The 18,735-nt window shown below is 38.0% G+C and overlaps 1 protein-coding gene across 2 annotated transcripts; it reads left to right on the top strand.

The window, feature by feature from the left end:
- Window positions 1-5,948: 5,948 nt before the first annotated feature.
- LOC122482475 (UPF0538 protein C2orf76-like) lies at window positions 5,949-6,506 on the top strand. Of its 2 annotated transcripts, none has more exons than XM_043578800.1 (2): window positions 5,949-6,092; window positions 6,369-6,506. In XM_043578800.1, exons 1-2 carry the CDS (start codon window positions 5,949-5,951, stop codon window positions 6,504-6,506), a joined length of 282 nt encoding a protein of 93 aa, XP_043434735.1. The 2 variants fall into 2 exon arrangements, with proteins under 2 accessions (XP_043434735.1, XP_043434734.1); XM_043578799.1 differs by having other exon boundaries at window positions 6,303-6,506.
- Window positions 6,507-18,735: the final 12,229 nt, after the last annotated feature.

Raw genomic sequence — 18,735 nt, 5'->3', positions numbered from 1 at the left:
TGGGTGGCGCAGTCGGTTAAGCGTCCGACTTCAGCCAGGTCACGATCTCGCGGTCCGTGAGTTCGAGCCCCGCGTCAGGCTCTGGGCTGATGGCTCAGAGCCTGGAGCCTGTTTCCGATTCTGTGTCTCCCTCTCTCTCTGCCCCTCCCCCGTTCATGCTCTGTCTCTCTCTGTCCCAAAGGGAAAAAAAAAAAAAAAAAGATGTTGAAACCATCTTTCTCTCTTCCTGTCTGTGTCAGTGTATGTTTGAGAGATAGGAGGGCTAAGACATAGGGAAAAGACTTTGTTACAAAGAATTTTTCAGGAATCTGTGTTCTACCTGGACGGACTTTGTCTATGTGGATCCCTGCAAAGGTCACCAAACATTACGTCTTGTCAAACAGCTTGTCTCTAAGCCAGCTGAGATAAAAAGGACTACAAATTCCCAAGGAAGATAGACTTACGAAGTTAGAACTGACCAGTTTCCAGGAGCCCTCCCTATTGCAGCTATAATGCAGCAGTGTTCATTGTCCATTTAGCATAGATCATTTCGGGCTCTCATTCTTTAAGTCTTGGTATGGACCTGGTACACATTTGCTTTTCAGCACTCCACCTGAGCACCAGCAATTTTTTTATGTACAGTGTGAAGAAACTGAAGTTCAGAGAGGTTAAGTGACATATTCAAAGACATTAATCAGACATTTCAGGGGTAAGATTAAAACCCACCTTTTCAGACCCCAGGTGCTTTTATTTTATTTCAAAAATCATCATCTCTAGTAACTGTCCTAGGAGGATTTTATTATTTCTGTAGGAGCTGCATCAGAGAATACGAGTCACTTGCCTTGGGCCATAGAGATGATAATGGGAGAGCTGATCTGGGACTCAGATCTTCTGACCTACATCCAGGGTACTTTCTACTGCAAAAGGCTGCAGTCTGATTATGCTGATTAATCAGTGTTTTCTTCCTCTCTCAGTATAGAAGCTCCAAGCCCACTTCCCTGGCTATATCACTATATTTTAAAGTCTTGTGTATGCTATATGCAACCCTCTAAGAATTTCTTGAATAAGTCAAGATGGAGTAGTTCACTTTTTTTCTCTATTATGTCCCCAGGCTCTGGAATACTGTGCCTGCTGCCAGTGAGTATTTAAAACTTTTTCCTTTTTGTTCATACTAAGGCAGTTTCAGACTTTGAATGAAGTCAATGGGGGAAATCCGTGCTTATTTATAAATGCTTTATTGATACTGCTCTAAAAAGCCATCAAGGAGTAGAGATTTGGAAAGTTCCCACTGTAACCAGGATGTGTTAATTATCCATCTGTGAGATACTGAGTTAGAGGCTCCGGAAGTTAATAGTCTTGTGTTGTAAAGATTGCAGTGCTGAGTTTAATTTTCTGAACTTGTTTCAATTTTCGCCCTACCTTGAGAAAGACTGGGTACTACTGGGATGGTAAAATATCCATGAATTATTGGGAGTGCTATGCTGTATCCAGTAGGTAGGGAGATTATTTCCTTGAGATCTTTCGAAGGTATCTTTGAAAGATGTCCACCTGCATTTGCAGATATTAAAAAGATGTTTCATTAATAATGAAATAATATTTCATGAAAGTCAGCTGATTTTAGGTCAGTAGATGGGACAGATGTCAAACTGTACTAGAGAATATAGGGATGAGCGGTTTAAATAACCATCTTTAAAAAATTTTTAATGTTTTATTTATTCTTAGAGAGAGAGAGAAAGAGAGAGAGAGCATGAGTGAGGGAGGGGCAGAGTGAGAGACGGATACAGAATCTGAAGCAGACTCCAGGCTCTGAGCTGTCAGCACAGAGCCTGACCTGGGTCTCGAACCCACGAACCATGAGATCATGACCTGAGCTGAAGTTGGACGCTCAACCAACTGAGTCACCCAGGCACCCCTTAAATAACCATCTTAAAGCAAATTCTACCATATTTAGTTAGATAAATCTTGAATCATTCTATCTAAAGCATCTTCATTTGTTATTTTTACATGTGAGTTGATTTCAGCCTTAAAGGAAGTGTTATTGTTTTTTAATTTCACTTAGAGTTATATGATTGCAATGTCATTTGGGAAGAATATTATCTTTTTGCTTTTAAAAAAGGAGCACATATGTGGATGGTAACTAGTGAGTTTAAAATCTGTAACACATGAATGGCGGATGCAATTTGGCTAAATGTGCTCTTTCTATTCCTGTCTAAACAAGACTCATTTTCAAGAGGGTATACACTAATGGCAAGCCAAAACATTAAGATTCATATCAGATTTTGTGTTTTTGTTTTGTCAAAGCATGAGTGCCTCGTTTAAGTGTGTTTCTGGCCCTTATAGTATTCTAGATTTGTCATGCAGCCTTTCTGGTAACTTCTAGTCTAGTAATGTTTAAAGGGCTTTAGATATCTCTCTAAAACTGAGCACATATAAATGACAAATCAATTGCCTGTGAATGGTGTTTGCCACAGTGTCTGATATCTGTGTCTGTTTTTTTTTTCATTTTGGTTTTCAAACTGGACAATGCATGGAATTACAATTGTTTGCCATGTCACAATCCGCTTTTAAAAAAGTAACCCCAGGTAGTTGCTTGCTAAGAAATTGTTAGGCTTTGGGGCAAAAGATCCTGTTCTCTTGGCCATAACACATTTATTGGAGGATCTGTGCCTTAATCACAGTAAACATCTGAGTGATTCCTAGCCTGAGGTCTGCAAATGGATTTCAGGGACATTTGTGCAAATATATTTGAAAAGGTCTATAGTTTTAATGCATTTTTGAAGGCAGAATTTCCTAAAATGTAGCTAATGTACAACTCAGAATCCTTGTAAGACTATAGAGTACTTAACAGGCCCTTGGCAATTTTAGAAAAAAGTTCACACAAATACATTATACATGTGAAATGTAAGTTTGATCATATTTGCAGAGAAATACATTATTCTTTATTTTAATCATTATGTCCTTGGAGACACTGAATGATTTAGGACTGCATTCATCAGTCTTTTAAAATATTCATTAATCAAGTTGAAGTTTAAAATGGTTAACCTATTTTTACATCATTTGTATGCTTTTGTTGTACCCGCTGAATTTACCTTTTTGCTGCTGTATTATATGAATTGCATTACATAAACAATTCACAAAAGATAAACCTGTATCTCAAATTAACAGTAGTTTAAATATTGTAACTTTAAAGAATATTCCAAATGCATAAAGTGAACAAGGCTCCACTGCCAATATGGAGTGTGAAGGTTTATGAGCTTGAATAACAGAATATAGTGTGATAACTTTCTTAAGGATTAGAAAAAGAAAAGAGTACAAATAAGGAATTGTCTGAAAGCAGCTGGCCTTGCACCTATCTTACAAAATTTTGAAAAACATCGCATGAACCCTGAGAGGTTTTCATGTCATTTTCAAAGAAAGCACAAGGACCTCTCCAGTAAAATCAAATTTTTCCAAAATAAGAATAACATAATGCTTCCAGTATGAAATTGATACATTTTGATATTAAAGGCAGAGAAGAAGCCAAAACAAAACAATAGATCATAAATGAAGTTATACTCTGCATTCCTTGAAAAAGGATACATGTTTTGGTATGGCCAAGGAAGTTATAAAACAAGCTGCAAATGTAAGTGAAATAATTTTCCCCACACAGTGGAATGAAGCCATATCCCATTTTATGGGATCATCAAGTAACTCCAGGTGTTGAAAAGTAAATTGGAAAAAACTCTCAGCACACCTTTCTTGGAAGTTGAAGTATAAATTTGTTTTTATTCACCCTCTCAAGAATCCAATAAAGGTAGAAAAAACTCACCCTTAAGAAAAACTTTCTAGCTCATGGAAGACACAGGTATAAGTTTATATTTAATTACACATAATGCAAATATACCAAATTGAGAAACAACATAGAACTACTGAGAAGCTTTCCTCATTTGGTGAAGATGGAGTAATCAGGACAAGATTTATGCTGAAACTTCTGAAAATAGACAAAATATCAGAATCAAATGTTTTCAAGACACTGGGCATCAGGCAGTTAAGAATGTTGATCTTTAGATATGAGAAATAAATTAAGTGAGCCCTGTGATTGCCCTAGCTTATTGCCCGGACAAGGCTTAGGGAAGGGAGCCTCCTCCCTAAGTTGAGAGACAGATGTGGTAGTTTGGAGAGGCTAAGATAGCTAGAGTTTACAGGACTGAATAACATAGAGAAGAAAACTGCACAGAGACAAGACTTCAGAAATCAGCAGAGACACTCTTTCAAATATGCAGTACAGTAATGATCAGTACATGAATTTGAGGAAATTACTCAAAGTGTGGGGAAGAAATATGCCAAATGAGAGGAGGGAATTACCTAGAAAGTCACATATGACTGGGAATATTGCCAACAGAGTGAAAAACTTAGTAACTAATGATGTCAGTAGTGGGAAAAATTAACTCTAGATTTAATGTTGCTTTGTCCCCATGTAACAAAGCTTAAAAGTCACATCTAAAAGGATAAGTTTTTAAATCACTTAATTATGTTCCAGAATGAAGCTCAAAAATATTTATAGGAATAAAAAAGTACTAGCACCCAACAAGGTATAAAGCACAAGGTCTAGCATCCAAGTGAAATTACCAAACATGCAAAGACATAGGAAAATGCAACCCTTAATGAGAAAAATCAATCAATGAAAATGAAACTAGAAATGACACAAATGGTAAATTTAGTAGAAGGGACACTAAAAGGTTCATTATGATCATATTTTATATGTTCAAAAAGCTGGAGGAAAGACTCAGCAAATCAAACTTCAAATGATAAAATTATGATTTCTGAGATCAAAAATACACTGTATAGGATTACTAGAAGATTAAATAATAAAGCACAAAATACATATTAATAAACTTGAAGACATAGCAATAAAAAATACCCATAATGAAACACAGAGAAAAAAATACTTAAAAATGAAAAAGCAATGGGGCGCCTGGGTGGCGCAGTCGGTTAAGCGTCCGACTTCAGCCAGGTCACGATCTTGCGGTCTGTGAGTTCGAGCCCCGCGTCAGGCTCTGGGCTGATGGCTCAGAGCCTGGAGCCTGTTTCCGATTCTGTGTCTCCCTCTCTCTGCCCCTCCCCCATTCATGCTCTGTCTTTCTCTGTCCCCAAAATAAATAAACGTTGAAAAAAAAAAAGCATTAGTGACCTGTAAGACAAATTTAAGGAGCTAAATATACAAATAATTAGAGTCCCCTAAGAAGAGGATAGAGGGGAACTTAAAAAACATTTGAAGAAAAAGTAGCTAAAATATATCCAAATTCAGTGAAAATTACAAGCATGTAAATCCAAAAGTTCAAAGAACCTTAGGTACAAGAAAGATGAAGGAAACTATACCAAGTCATTTATTAATAAAATTGCTTAAAACCAGTAATAAAATCTCAAAATCACTTAGAAAATATATTCCTTATGTTCAGAAAAACAAAGGTATAGATGACAGATTTCTCACTAGAAACAATAGAAGAAAAAAATAGAGGTGCAACATCTTTAAAGTATTGAAAGAAAAAAATATATCAGTCTAGAATTACTTTACCATCAAAAATATTCTTCAAATAGAAGAATATTGGAGGTGTCTGGGTGGCTCACGTAGTTAAGCGTCAGAGTCTCAGTTTCACCTCAGGTCATGATCTTGTGGTTTTGTGAGTTTGAGCCCCGTGTCGGTCTCTGTGTTGAAGGTGCGGATCCTGCTTGGGATTCTCTCTCTTCTCCCTCTCTCTCTGCTCTTCCCCTGCTCATGCTGTCTCTGTCTCTCTCTAAATAAATAAATAAACTTAAAAAAAAGAATATTGGGATACCAATTTTGACTAATCACAGGCTTCACTTGCTGAATGTTCAGTAAAACCAAATGGGCAAAATATATTAGCAGAGTTTTCCTTGTTTTTGTATGTGAGAGATTCCCTAGGGAGCCTACATGTGAAAAAAATTTTGGATCAAAAGAATTTCTTCACATGATTTCTGGAGAGGTGACCATTATAGTTTGCCTCATTCATTCATTTGAGCATTATAATTACAAACCTGTAGCATATCATGGAATTAATTTGGACCAAACTGTAGAGAAATTTATAGTATTTCTTTTTTTTAATAAAAAAAAAGTTGCATTATTTGTTTTTGAGAGAGTGAGAGAGCACAGGAGAGGGGCAGAGAGAGAGGGAGACACAAAATCCAAAGCAAGCTTCAGGCTCTGAGCATCAACACATAGCCTGATACAGGGCTCGAACTCACAAACTGTGAGACCATGACCTGAGCTGAAGTGGGACACTTGACCAACTGAGCCACCCAGTCCCCCTGTTGTATTTCTAAAGCAAGAGGTCTCTTTAAGGGCCAGCCTGACACCACCATTCATTAATTATACATATGACGAACTGAAGGTAATTCGTCAAGCTCATAAATCAAACGCAAATAAACTTGTGTTGAATTTGGAAACTGGCAGACCCCTGGTAAAAGAAGGTAGCATTCTGGAAGCTGCTAGAATCAGCAATGAAACTGAAATTGCATCCTTCCGTTAAGAGGATTATGAGAACTGCAAAGCTAATCCCATTTCATCCTAGTGAAAACCTCATGGGGCTTCCTTTTTTGTGTGCCTGTATTAAATTCTTTTATTCCACTAGTGAGGTTTTTGAAATTAACAAACTTAAAAATTTTTTTAAAAGACTTGTTTTGGAAAATTACATTTTCTTCATGCATACACAAGTTGCAATGATTCTTAACACAGAGACCTGCAGTGCAAGACGTGTTAAGAGAAGTCCTTCACGTAGATGTAAATTATATCATATAGAAACCTTGATCTACACACAGAAAGGGAAAACAACAGAAACTAACTACACGGGTAAATATAAGAACTTTTCTTTTTTACTTTGAACAATTTTCTTGAAAATATAATTAACTCTTAAAAAAATTTTTTTTGACATTTATTTATTTTTGAGAGACAGAGAGAGACAGAGCATGAGCAGGGGAGGGGCAGAGAGAAAGGGAGACAAAGAATCTGAAGCAGGCTCCAGGCTCTGAGCTGTCAGCACAGAGCCCAACACGGGGCTTGAACCCACGAACTGTGAGATCATGACCTGAGCCAAAGTCAGATGCTTAACCGACTGAGCCACCCAGGCACCCCTAAAAAATATAATTAACCCTTAAATAAAAAGTGATAATGTGTTGGAATTATAACATTCATAAATAAAATGTATGAAAGAAAAGCATAAAACCTTGTGGAAGAGAATTAGAACTTCTCCTTTAAATAAACTTTGTAAAGAAATTCTGTAATTTTCTTATAATCGATAGAGTATCTATCTTAGAATCGATAAAGTATCATCTAAAAGCAAACTGTGATAAATTTTTAAAGAGTATGATATATACCCTAAAGTAACAACTAAAATAGCATAACAAGAATTTGTAGCTGTTAAACCAAAAAGGAGATAAAATGAAATAATAAAAAAATGCTCATTTAGTCTCAAGGCAGAAAAAGAGGAAAAGGCAATCAAAGAACAGATGGAGTATATAGAACAAAACTAACAAGATGGTCTGTTTAAACCCAAAGGTATTTAAAAAATCACATTAAATATAAGTGGTCTAAACCGCCTAATCAAAAAGTACAGATTGTCAAATTAAAATTTGTTTAATGTTTATTTATTTTTGAGAGAGCGAGCAGGGGAGGGGCAGAGAGAGAGAGAACAGAATTCCAAGCAGGCTCTGTGCCTTTTGCACAGAAATGGATGTGGGGCTTGAACCCACAAACCATGAGATCATGACCTGAGACAAAACCAAGAGTTGGATGCTTAACCAACTGAGCCACCCAGGCGTCCCCAGGTTGTCAAATTAGATTAAAAGAAAAGCAGTACATTATTATATGCTGCCTATAAGAAACTTGCAAGAAACTTTAAAGACACAGCTAGGTTAAAAATGAAAGGATGGCTATAATATATATGCCATAATAACTTCAAGCAAAAGCAAGCTGGGGTGGTTATTTTCATTTTAGACAAATTAGATCTCAGAGCAAAGAATATAACCTGGAATCAAGAGGATAATTTCATAATGTTACAAAGGGTAAATTTATCAAGAGGAAATAAGATTTCTAAGCATTTGTGTACCTAATAGCAGAGTTCTAAAATAAAGCAAATCTGATAGAAAATATTTGGCAAATCCACAGTTATTGAATATTTTAATACCGTATCTCAATAACTAATGAAACCAGTAGACAGAAAATAAGTAAGTATATAAAGACTTGAACAGTAGTGTTGACCAACTTGATCTGTGTCATTTATAAAATTTCCCACCAAACAACAGGTACTTTTTAAGTGAATAAGTAAAAGTAAGCATTTATTAAGATAGACCACATTTTTGGCCATCAAAAAAATCTGAATACATTTTAAAGGAGTCAAGTCAAACTACATAATGTTCTCTGAACAAAATTAAATTTTAAGTAAGTAGCCAATAACAAAGATATCAGGAAAAACCACAATATTTAAAAACTAAAAAAAAATCAGATTAAAAATCTAAAAAAAAAAAAAAAACCAAACAAAAACCAGAGCTCATGGGTGTAAAGAGCAGAATGAGGTGGCTGCCTGAGGTGGAGAGTGGAGGACGGGCAAAATGGGTGTGAGGGTTTCAAAAGGTACAAATTTCCAATTGCAAAATGTATAAATCATGGGGATCTATAGTGTGGTGACTATAGTTAAGAATACTGTATTGCATATTTGAAAGTAGCTAGGAGAATGGATGTTGAAAGTTCTCATGAGAAAAAAAAATTGTAATTATGTATGGTGATGGATATTAATGGGAATTACTATGGTGGTCATTTTGCAGCATATACAAATATCAGTATGTTGTACACCTGAACTAATATAACATTATGTCAGTTATACCTCAATTAAAAAATTAACATACTTATAATCCAAGATTTAAGGAAACATTAAAAAATTGAAAATGTGTTGAACTACATGGAAATTAACTTATCAAAATATGTGGGATGTGGCTAAAATAGTAGTTCAGAAGATAATAAAATTGTGAAATAAAATCTCTAGCCAAAATAGTCAGGAAACAGAAAACACACAAATCATTATGATGAGAAATGAGATAGGTGACATAATTACAGGTTCTACAAATATTAAAGATATTAAGGGAATATATAATAAACTTAATGACAGTGAATATGACAAATTGAACATATTCCTGAAAACACAAACTTTCACAGCTTACAAAAGAAAAAAAAACCCATAAAACCGGAACAGCTCTCTTTATATTGAATAAATTAAATTTTGGTTAAAATCTTCAGTTAACCTTTTTGTAGACATCCAGTTTCCAATCGGACATGTACTGAGCATGGAAGTTATCATTCCCATTCTCAGAAAAAGCTGGACAAATGGAAAATTAACAACTTGTCTTGCACCTTGTAGCAAGGTAAAATCTCAGGGCAAACTGCTACCTTTAAATATGGAGAGACGGCACCCGAAAAACAACCCAGTGAAGAAATGGGCAGAAAACATGAATAGACACTTCTCTAAAGAAGACATCCGGATGGCCAACAGGCACATGAAAAGATGCTCAACATCACTCCTTATCAGGGAAATACAAATCAAAACCACACTCAGATATCACCTCACGCCAGTCAGAGTGGCCAAAATGAACAAATCAGGAGACTATAGATGCTGGAGAGGATGTGGAGAAACGGGAACCCTCTTGCACTGTTGGTGGGAATGCAAATTGGTGCAGCCACTGTGGAAAACAGTGTGGAGGTTCCTCAGAAAATTAAAAATAGACCTACCCTATGACCCTGCAATAGCACTGCTAGGAATTTACCCAAGGGATACAGGAGTCCTGATGCATAGGGGCACTTGTACCCCAATGTTTATAGCAGCACTCTTAACAATAGCCAAATTATGGAAAGAGCCTAAATGTTCATCAACTGATGAATGGATAAAGAAATTGTGGTTTAGGGGCGCCTGGGTGGCGCAGTCGGTTAAGCGTCCGACTTCAGCCAGGTCACGATCTCGTGGTCCGTGAGTTCGAGCCCCGCATCAGGCTCTGGGCTGATGGCTCAGAGCCTGGAGCCTGTTTCCGATTCTGTGTCTCCCTCTCTCTCTGCCCCTCGCCCGTTCATGCTCTGTCTCTCTCTGTCCCAAAAAATAAATAAACGTTGAAAAAAAAATTAAAAAAAAAAAAAGAAATTGTGGTTTATATACACAATGGAGTACTACGTGGCAATGAGAAAGAATGAGATATGCCCTTTGTAGCATCGTGGATGGAACTGGAGAGTGTGATGCTAAGTGAAATAAGCCATACAGAGAAAGACAGATACCATATGTTTTCACTCTTATGCGGATCCTGAGAAACTTAACAGAAACCCATGGGGGAGGGGAAGGAAAAAAAAAAAGAGGTTAGAGTGGGAGAGAGCCAAAGCATAAGAGACTTTAAAAACTGAGAACAAACTGAGGGTTGATGGGGGGTGGGAGGGAGGGGAGGGTGGGTGATGGGCATTGAGGAAGGCACCTGTTGGGATGAGCACTGGGTGTTGTATGGAAACCAATTTGACAATAATTTTCATATATTGAAAATAAAATAAAATAAAATATATATATAAAAAAAAATAAATGTGGAGAGACGGACATGTCCAGAGAGATACAGAAATCAAAATCTGCTTACCCAGAGAAGAAACCACTAGAGCCTTCAACTCTGATAGAAACACTTGCATGGTAATTTTGATGGATTGCTGAGACTGTGTGACTTGAGTAAGAGGAAGAAATTCTTGGGGTCACAGCAGTAGGGGTTCTCCATGCTTATAGTTAGTCCTTTGGGAAATGGAAATTAGAACCACAATAGGATACATGATACAGTTATTAGGCTTTCTATAATTAAAATGAATTGATGAATATGTGAGTAAATTGGAACCATTATACACTGTTAGCAAGGATGTATAATTGTACAACCACTTGGAAAACAGGTTGGAAATTTAAAAAAAATGTAGATATATGCCTTCTATATTACCTCAACACTTCATTCCTAATATTTTGTTCATTGCAAGAATCAAATCAACAAAGAGTACATAATTTATTATTCCATTTGTACAAGGATCTAGAAAATGCAAACTAATCTATCATGGTGGAGACAGCTCAGTGGTTACGTGGGGAGGAGGAGGTGGGATGCGGTGTGGGTCAGGAGAAATGGATTACAAATGGCACCAGAAACTCTTTTAGGTGATGAATATGTTAACAATTTTGATTACAGTAATAATTTCGTGAGTGCCTAAATATGTCAAAATTTATCATATTGTATACTTTATTCATGTAGATTTTATTTTTATGTCAATTATACTTATATGTCAATTATAATTATATGTCAATTATACTTGTTAAAAATTGCTAATCTAGGACTAGTGAAACCTTTGGGGCTTTTGCAGTAGAAATGCAGAACTTTAGTGTGGCTGCTTTTCTACAATCCAGAATACTTGTCCAGGAAAAAACAGCCCTACAAGCACAGCTCACAATAACACAACAATTATAAACCACTCTGTATGTTGTAGGAAGTGTTGACTCGCTAATATTACACTGTATGTTAACTAACTAGAATGTAAATTAAAAAAAAAGAGTGACTATATTAAGTAGTAAATTAGATATAATTAAACAGAGAATTAAGGTAAAAATGACACTAAAAGAAGTCATTTAGAGAACAGAATAAAGTGAGTGAAAGTATTAAAGAGTGATTGAGAGACATGGAAAAAATTTTGGAATAAACACAAGAGAGATAATATAGAATGAAGAAATGGGTAAGAGTGTTCCAGAAAGCAAGAATTCATTAGATAAAGAAAAATAAATAGAAACCTGGGCACATAGTGAACTAGGATTACCTCAAGGAACAAGATACTATTTAAAAAGCTACCAGAGGGGCACCTGGGTGGCTCAGTTGGTTGAGCGTCCAACTTCGGCTCAGGTCATGATCTTATGGTTTGTGATTTCAAGCTCCATATTGGGCTCTGGGCTGACAGCGTGGAGCCTGCTTTGGATCCTTGGTCCCCCCCTCTCTCTGCCCCTCTCCTGCTTGTGCTCTCTCAAAAGAAAATAACATTAAAAAAAATAAAATAAAGGGGCACCTGAATGGCTCAGTTGGTTGAGTGTCCAACTTCAGCTCAGGTCATGATCTTGTGGTTTGTGGGTTTGAGTCCCACGTCAGGCTCTGTCGCTCTCTCTTTCAAAAATAAATAAACATTAAAAAATAAGTAAAAAGCCACCAGAAAAAAGACAAGTCATCTGAAAGGAGTACCGGTTAGACTGACAGTAGTTGTTATCAGAAACAAGAGTGGCATAATGGAATTAGGCATAATTAGGCATATTTAGGGCATAGTAGAGTAATATATTGAAGATGCTGAGCATAAAATAACCATCAACTGTGGACTCAGTATATGTCTATACTACTTTCAAGAATAATAGTGAAGGGGCGCCTGGGTAGCGCAGTCGGTTAAGTGTCCGACTTCAGCCAGGTCACGATCTTGTGGTCCGTGAGTTCGAGCCCCGCGTCGGGCTCTGGGCTGATGGCTCAGAGCCTGGAGCCTGTTTCCGATTCTGTGTCTCCCTCTCTCTCTCTGACCCTCCCCCGTTCATGCTCTGTCTCTCTCTGTCCCAAAAATAAATAAACGTTGAAAAAAAAATTAAAAAAAAACAATTAAAAAAAAAGAATAATAGTGAAAAAAGACAAAAACTGAGAGCTTACTAATCACAGATTAATCATCACTGAAAAATCCATTAAAAGTTTACCTCAGGGGCGCCTGGGTGTCTCAGTTGGTTAAGTGTCTGACTTCGGCTCAGGTCATGATCTCAAGTCTCATGGGTTCAAGCCCCTCATCGGGCTCTGTGCTGACAGCTCGGAGACTGGAGGCTGCTTTGGACCCTGTGTCTCCCTCTCTCTGCCCCTCCCCTACTCACACTCAGTCTCTCTCTCTCTCAAAAATAAACATAAAAAAGAAAGTTTACCTCAGGATGAAGAAAATTGAATCAAGAAAGGAATACAAAAGTTTCCAGGTGAGTAAAGAAATTAATCAAAATATGGTTAAGACTAAATTAACACTGTGGAAAACAATCTTTAATACCGATTAATTAGAGAATTTTAAACATAAGGTACAGATAAAATTCTGGACAAATATAACATGGAATTGGTGGAGCAGCAAAGCAAGAATTTCAATGTCAGAAAAATTTATTTTATTTGCCTAATTTAACCACATGAAAGAAGAAAAATTATGACTGTTTCAGTGGATACAGGCAATTTATTTTTTATTTGTAAAAATATTTTTTAATGCTTATTTTTGAGAGTGTGTGCAGAAAGTCTGAGCAAGGGTGGGGCAGAGAGAGAGAAGGAGACACAGAATCCGAAGCAGGTTCCAGGTTCTGAGCTGTCAGCACAGAGCCTGACGTGGGGCTCGAACTCACGGACTATGAGATCATAACCTGAGCCTAAGTCGGACACTTAACTGACTGAGACACCCAGACACCCCATCATCATTTAAAAACTCAAATTAATATCTTCTGGAATCCACAGTTTCTGAGTCCATATTCCATCTTAACAGACAAAATTATCTGGAAAAGAAAGGCACTATGCACTCCCTGCTATTCCCGGTATTATTTGGAGTTTATATTTTTAATTTTGTAGAAGCAAAAACTAAGAAAAGAAACTTCCTGGATAAGAAACAACACATGGTGCAAGCTCTCAGTGGTCTGTATAAAAACATATTATCTCACCTTTTACTGAAACAAGCTAATATTATTAGTATCATAATATTAATATATAAAAAGTTATGCTTTCATTATTTAAATGTATTATGATTCTCATACATTGTTTTTACCTAAAGTTGTTATTGGAGGCATATATACAAATGTCCATCTAATGACCCAAAGATATTACAATTTTGAGAAACATTCTTTTGGTTTCTTGTGGCCCATGAGAGAGTAAGATCCACTCAATTGAAGACTGTGTTAAAGGTCTACAGGGTGTCTTGATGGAAGAATTGTCCTCAGTAGGGTGTGCCATCATGGATGAAGACATTCTTACCCACTACGACTCTATCCTTGGGAAGGTGAAGTCCACACAGAGGAAAGGCAACAGGCAGTGTTAGATGCAGGGATAGCTAGCAATAGAAGTGAGCACATACAGAGAAAAAGATAAAACTATGACACAGAGCAGAAACACCAGGATATGGAGTAACCACTTGTTCCTGACAAATGACACGTTCACTGGGGCAGAGCTCTGTAGGCTCACCAGAATGATCTAGGTGTTCTGAGGGATATTGAATGATGTTCTCTTCCTACTGCCCTGTCCCCCGCAGTCGAGAGCACGAGTGCTGGAATGGCTTCTTGTCTTACGGTTGTGACTTTATGAAATTAACATCTGTAGAGTAGAGCCCCGGTGTATCTCATGGATTTAACAAAGGGCCACAGGGGAATTAAAATAGAGAAGTTTATTACTCCCAAGTCCTGGAGGAGGTACAGGGTGTGCCTGGAGGGATCACATGGGGAGGTCAAGGCAGCACGCAGGCAGTGAGAGCCCAGCAGGATCTGGAGTTCGTGCCTTTATGACAGTCCAAGAGTGAGGGGCTTTCGGGTTCCCTGGCTGAGGCCAGAGTGGCCAATACAAACCAAAAAGTACTGGCTTTTGGTGAGCTTCTCAGGGGTCTTCTCTATGGGGCACACCAAGGGAAGGCCCTAGGAGACAGGGAGAATGCTTTTTTTGAGGGCCTCAGGAGAGGTCACTTCAGGAGATCACATTTGCTCGTGACTCTGTGGGTATGCTCTGGGGGCAGGGAGCAGATGGTGTCAGTTCTGCCGGCCCCCCTTGCCCACACAGAATGGAGGCCCAGGCGGCAACAGGTACGGAGTCTTTTAGCTAAATTCTCAACATTCGATTCACCGTTTAACATCTCAGTATTCCCATTACTTGAGAGTGGCTGCTCCTTGCAATTAAATAAAGCCTCTTTGATACAGAATAACTCTGACGATTAAAGTAGTTCTCTTAAAATCGTCATCTTGTGATGAAGCATGCCATATTTGCAAACTTCGTTTTCTTCCTATTTTTTCATTCCTGATTAATAATGTTCAGAATTTCACTTTTATCCAGTAAAATCACTTGTCATTCTAGTGAGCTTAGGAAGCGCTGAATTTATCTAAAATTAAAGATTGGAGTTTAAACAAACAGCTGAGGAACCTGAATCCAAAGGAGATTTTGTACAGAACAATGCTATGAATTAGCCTGTGTCGGATTAACCACATTCCTGTGTAAAATGGCCCAGGGCAGAAGATGGATAGACTTAAAACATCATGAGCTAATAAGACATTGCCATTTACAACAATAAATATATTATGTCTAGTTTGCTATGGAAGGAGTTTCAGAGCAAGGTGCTGTTATCCGACCTGATCTTGGATCAGAATGTGAAAGCTGAAAGCAATTATTAAAAGCTACATACTTGCGTCCTTTCCCTTTGTGAACTCAGCTTGGAGATAATTCACAGACACATTACAATGTAAACAATATATGAAAGGTGCCATTCCAGAGTAATGTGAGTTTCAGAGGAGAAATATTTTCTTTTTCCCAGTATGATTTCCAGAAATACTGGAAGCACAACAAAGCGACCCAAGACACTTTGAGGCTCTTCGCAGATCGGGCTGTTTTGGGAAGAAGTAAAATGCTGTCTTCTCACGGAAGCCACAAGTCAAACATTTCTGACATGTATTCAGATCGTCACTTCCTGGCCTTCCCATCACAGAAAAACACTTAGGGAAACCCCCACCCTAGACAAGAAGAAGATCGGAGATAGATGTATCAGTGCACAGGAACAACTCTGGACAACATGGAGCCCTTTGTTAGAGGGGTCTCATGTCACAGGACATATAGAGAGTGAAACCATCAAGCAAAACTTGGGTTTACCAAAGACATGGGAGACGATGTTGTAGGTTCATACGAATTTAAGACACATCTTTGGGAGGGGGAGAAGGGAACTTACATCTCTTGGCTACTTGCTATATATCAGGTGCTTTCTGTATCCCACCACATTTAACATCCAGGTTCCCTGTTTTCCATATGATGACAGGTGACGGTTTTGGCTGAGCTGCCCTAAGGAAATTTGGTCTTCACAAAGCATCAAAGACTTGCTAGTAATCACGAATGATTATGCTCATAACCGTTTACATGCTCATCTCCTGGGCTACACTGTTTAGCTCTTTTACAGTCAGAGCCATGATGTGTTTTCACTGTGGTATTCAATAATTTTGCAAGTTGTCTGATACAAAGCATTCATTTAGTAAATGTATGCTGAAAGACTGAACATACAGGAAAGCGGGCCGCCTCAGGTGGTGATGATGTATATTATCAACCTGTCGAATTATCCATATGGGGATTCCTCCCGCAGTAGAATATTTGGGTCTACTATTAGAGAAAGCCAGATCACTCCACCAGCCTAGGAGATGGTTATTATTATCCATCTTTTGTAGATGAGGGAACCCACCTGCAGAAGGGGAAAGACATTTTCCCAAGGTAACTCAATCACTAGTAAGCGATTGAGCTAGGATTCAATTCTCAGATCTGACACCAAAGCCTTCCCACACTCCCCTTCCATACTATATTCCCAGGAAGTCTTCCATTGTATTCTTTGGCTTCTTGAAATTTGAACTCCTAAGGCCTCTCAAGGAACCGTTTTCCAGATTGGGGGTAGGGTGTGGGGGCACAGGCAGTGAGTGCTGTTTATGTTGTGTGTAAGGATAAACACCACCCAGATCTTTGGGAACTTTACTGTCCTCTGGGAACAAAACGCCTCTCTGAGTTACTTCGTTAATACCAGCCTCTGATCCAGATACAAGTTCTTTTTGGCATTCTCTGCAGTTCTCATTTGCCAGAACAGAATACTCCAGAAACTGCACTTTGGGATTCAGAATTTGTTTTTCGAATTGTGTTGTTTTGCCATTGTCTTCAGCTCCTGAGTCCCAGCGTAATGCTGGCTCTTCTCTGCCCCTAAGAGGCAGGTCACTGAAGGCCAGCATTTCCGAGTTGCATTCTTCTCCACAACTGACTTCAAGCACAGGGTTCCTCTCGTCCATCGCTGTCATGTCAGGAGTGTGAGAAGAAATATGGAGAATTATTCTCATGGTTCCCACAATTCCAGCTTCTTCCCTTTATTTCCCAGTCATGCCAGAGCTACTTCCTGTATTTGCTTACTTCCAGGTTATCTTTGGTCACTTTTTGCCTTTCGTGCCTAACTGATCATTCTCTACATTAAATTATCTCCGTTTAAGTAACTGGTGTGGGTTTTGTCTCATGACAATACTGACTCACACAAGGATTCAGCAGCGGCAGATTATGGACCTCCTTCTTTTTCATCTAGAGGAGAGCTATCACAGTTACTCAGAAACTTTGTGACCCTGCGTTTTATTTTTTCATGTGTTCAGGACAGACTGACCGATGTGTGTCAGGGGTCTACTCTGGGATCAGTCAACTTTGGTAAATAGGAAAGAATCATGTAGTTAAAACATGTTTCACTGGGGGCAGTGCCTGGGTGGCTCAGTTGGTTAAGCATCCAACACTTGGTTTCAGCTCAGGTCATGATCTCACAGTTCATTAATTTGAGACTCACACTGGGCTCTGATGCTGATGGTGAAGAGCCTGCTTGGTATTTTCTCTCTCCCTCTCTCTCTGCCCCTCCCCTCCTCATGTGTGCTCCCTCTCCCCACAAAATAAGTAAATCTGTCCTCTCTCTCTCAAAATAAATAAATTAAAAAAAAAATGTTTCACTAGGACCAGAGAAAGAGGAACTAAACAAAGGGCATCCACTATATAATTATCATTTTGGGTTACTTAACAGTTCTAAGGGACTCAGAGTCCTTCTAAATCACAAAAGGAAGACAATGGTATTTTCTGCTGACTTAATATTACTTCTGTTACACCATGTTCTATTTTTTTAATTGATAATATATGTAACAATATAGTCATTGACAGGAAGAAATTGTAGAGAAAGAAAGAGGAGGATGGGAGGAGGAAGGGAGAGAGAGAGGGAACATGAACAATTTAGTTAAGAGAAACTTGGTTTTTGTTTTAATCCGTGTATTTTCAGGACACAAAGAAACCATGAGTAACTCATGGATTTTACTCACAAACAATTATCTCTGCAGTGCTCACACTCAGAAATGTAGTCATACTGCTACCTAGTGAGTTCTTTGAAGGGAAGATTTACAGGAAGTCTTGGAATGCATTAGTCCAAAGTCATAGAACTTGAAAGCTGGAAAAAATCTTATGATTTAGGTCAATTCCTTCATTTCAAAAATAGAAAAACTGTTATTTGAAAAAGTTAGCTGGCTTAAGGCCATCCAATTTGCTGGTAGGGATGAAAGATGACATAGAATCTCATCAAAGTAAGCTGAACATTTGATAAATATTTGTTTTGCCTTGTGCTGTATCTATTTAAAAATGTTAATGATATTTCAAAAACGTAAATGCAGAGAGAATAGCCTACTGAACACTTTTGTGCCTATCACCCACCTTCAATAACACATGCTCATTATAATTCATAAATAGCCCTCTATTCATTCTTGAGTGAGTTTTGGTAGTTGGTATATTTCAAGGAATTTGTCCTTTTTTCCTCTTATTCTTTGACTAGATGGAAGATCCATAGTGATGTGTTTCTCATTCCTGATATTGGCAATGTGTGAATTCTCTCTCTCTCTCTCTCTCTCTCTCTCTCTCTCTCTCTCACTATATGGATCTCACTAGAGATTTATC

Source organism: Prionailurus bengalensis, chromosome D1 (genome assembly GCF_016509475.1).
Source record: "Prionailurus bengalensis isolate Pbe53 chromosome D1, Fcat_Pben_1.1_paternal_pri, whole genome shotgun sequence".
Lineage (NCBI taxonomy): Eukaryota > Metazoa > Chordata > Mammalia > Carnivora > Felidae > Prionailurus > Prionailurus bengalensis.
Note: the sequence above shows the minus strand (reverse complement) of the source record. Positions and strands in the feature narration are given on the sequence as shown.

Coding starts and splice junctions, on each gene's coding strand:
- LOC122482475 (XM_043578799.1), top strand. CDS start 5,949: ATGATTTCTGGAGAGGTGACCATTATAGTTTGCCTCATTCATTCATTT. Junction 6,093..6,302: donor TTTTTTTTAATAAAAAAAAA/GTTGCATTATTT, acceptor GTATTTCTAAAG/CAAGAGGTCTCTTTAAGGGC.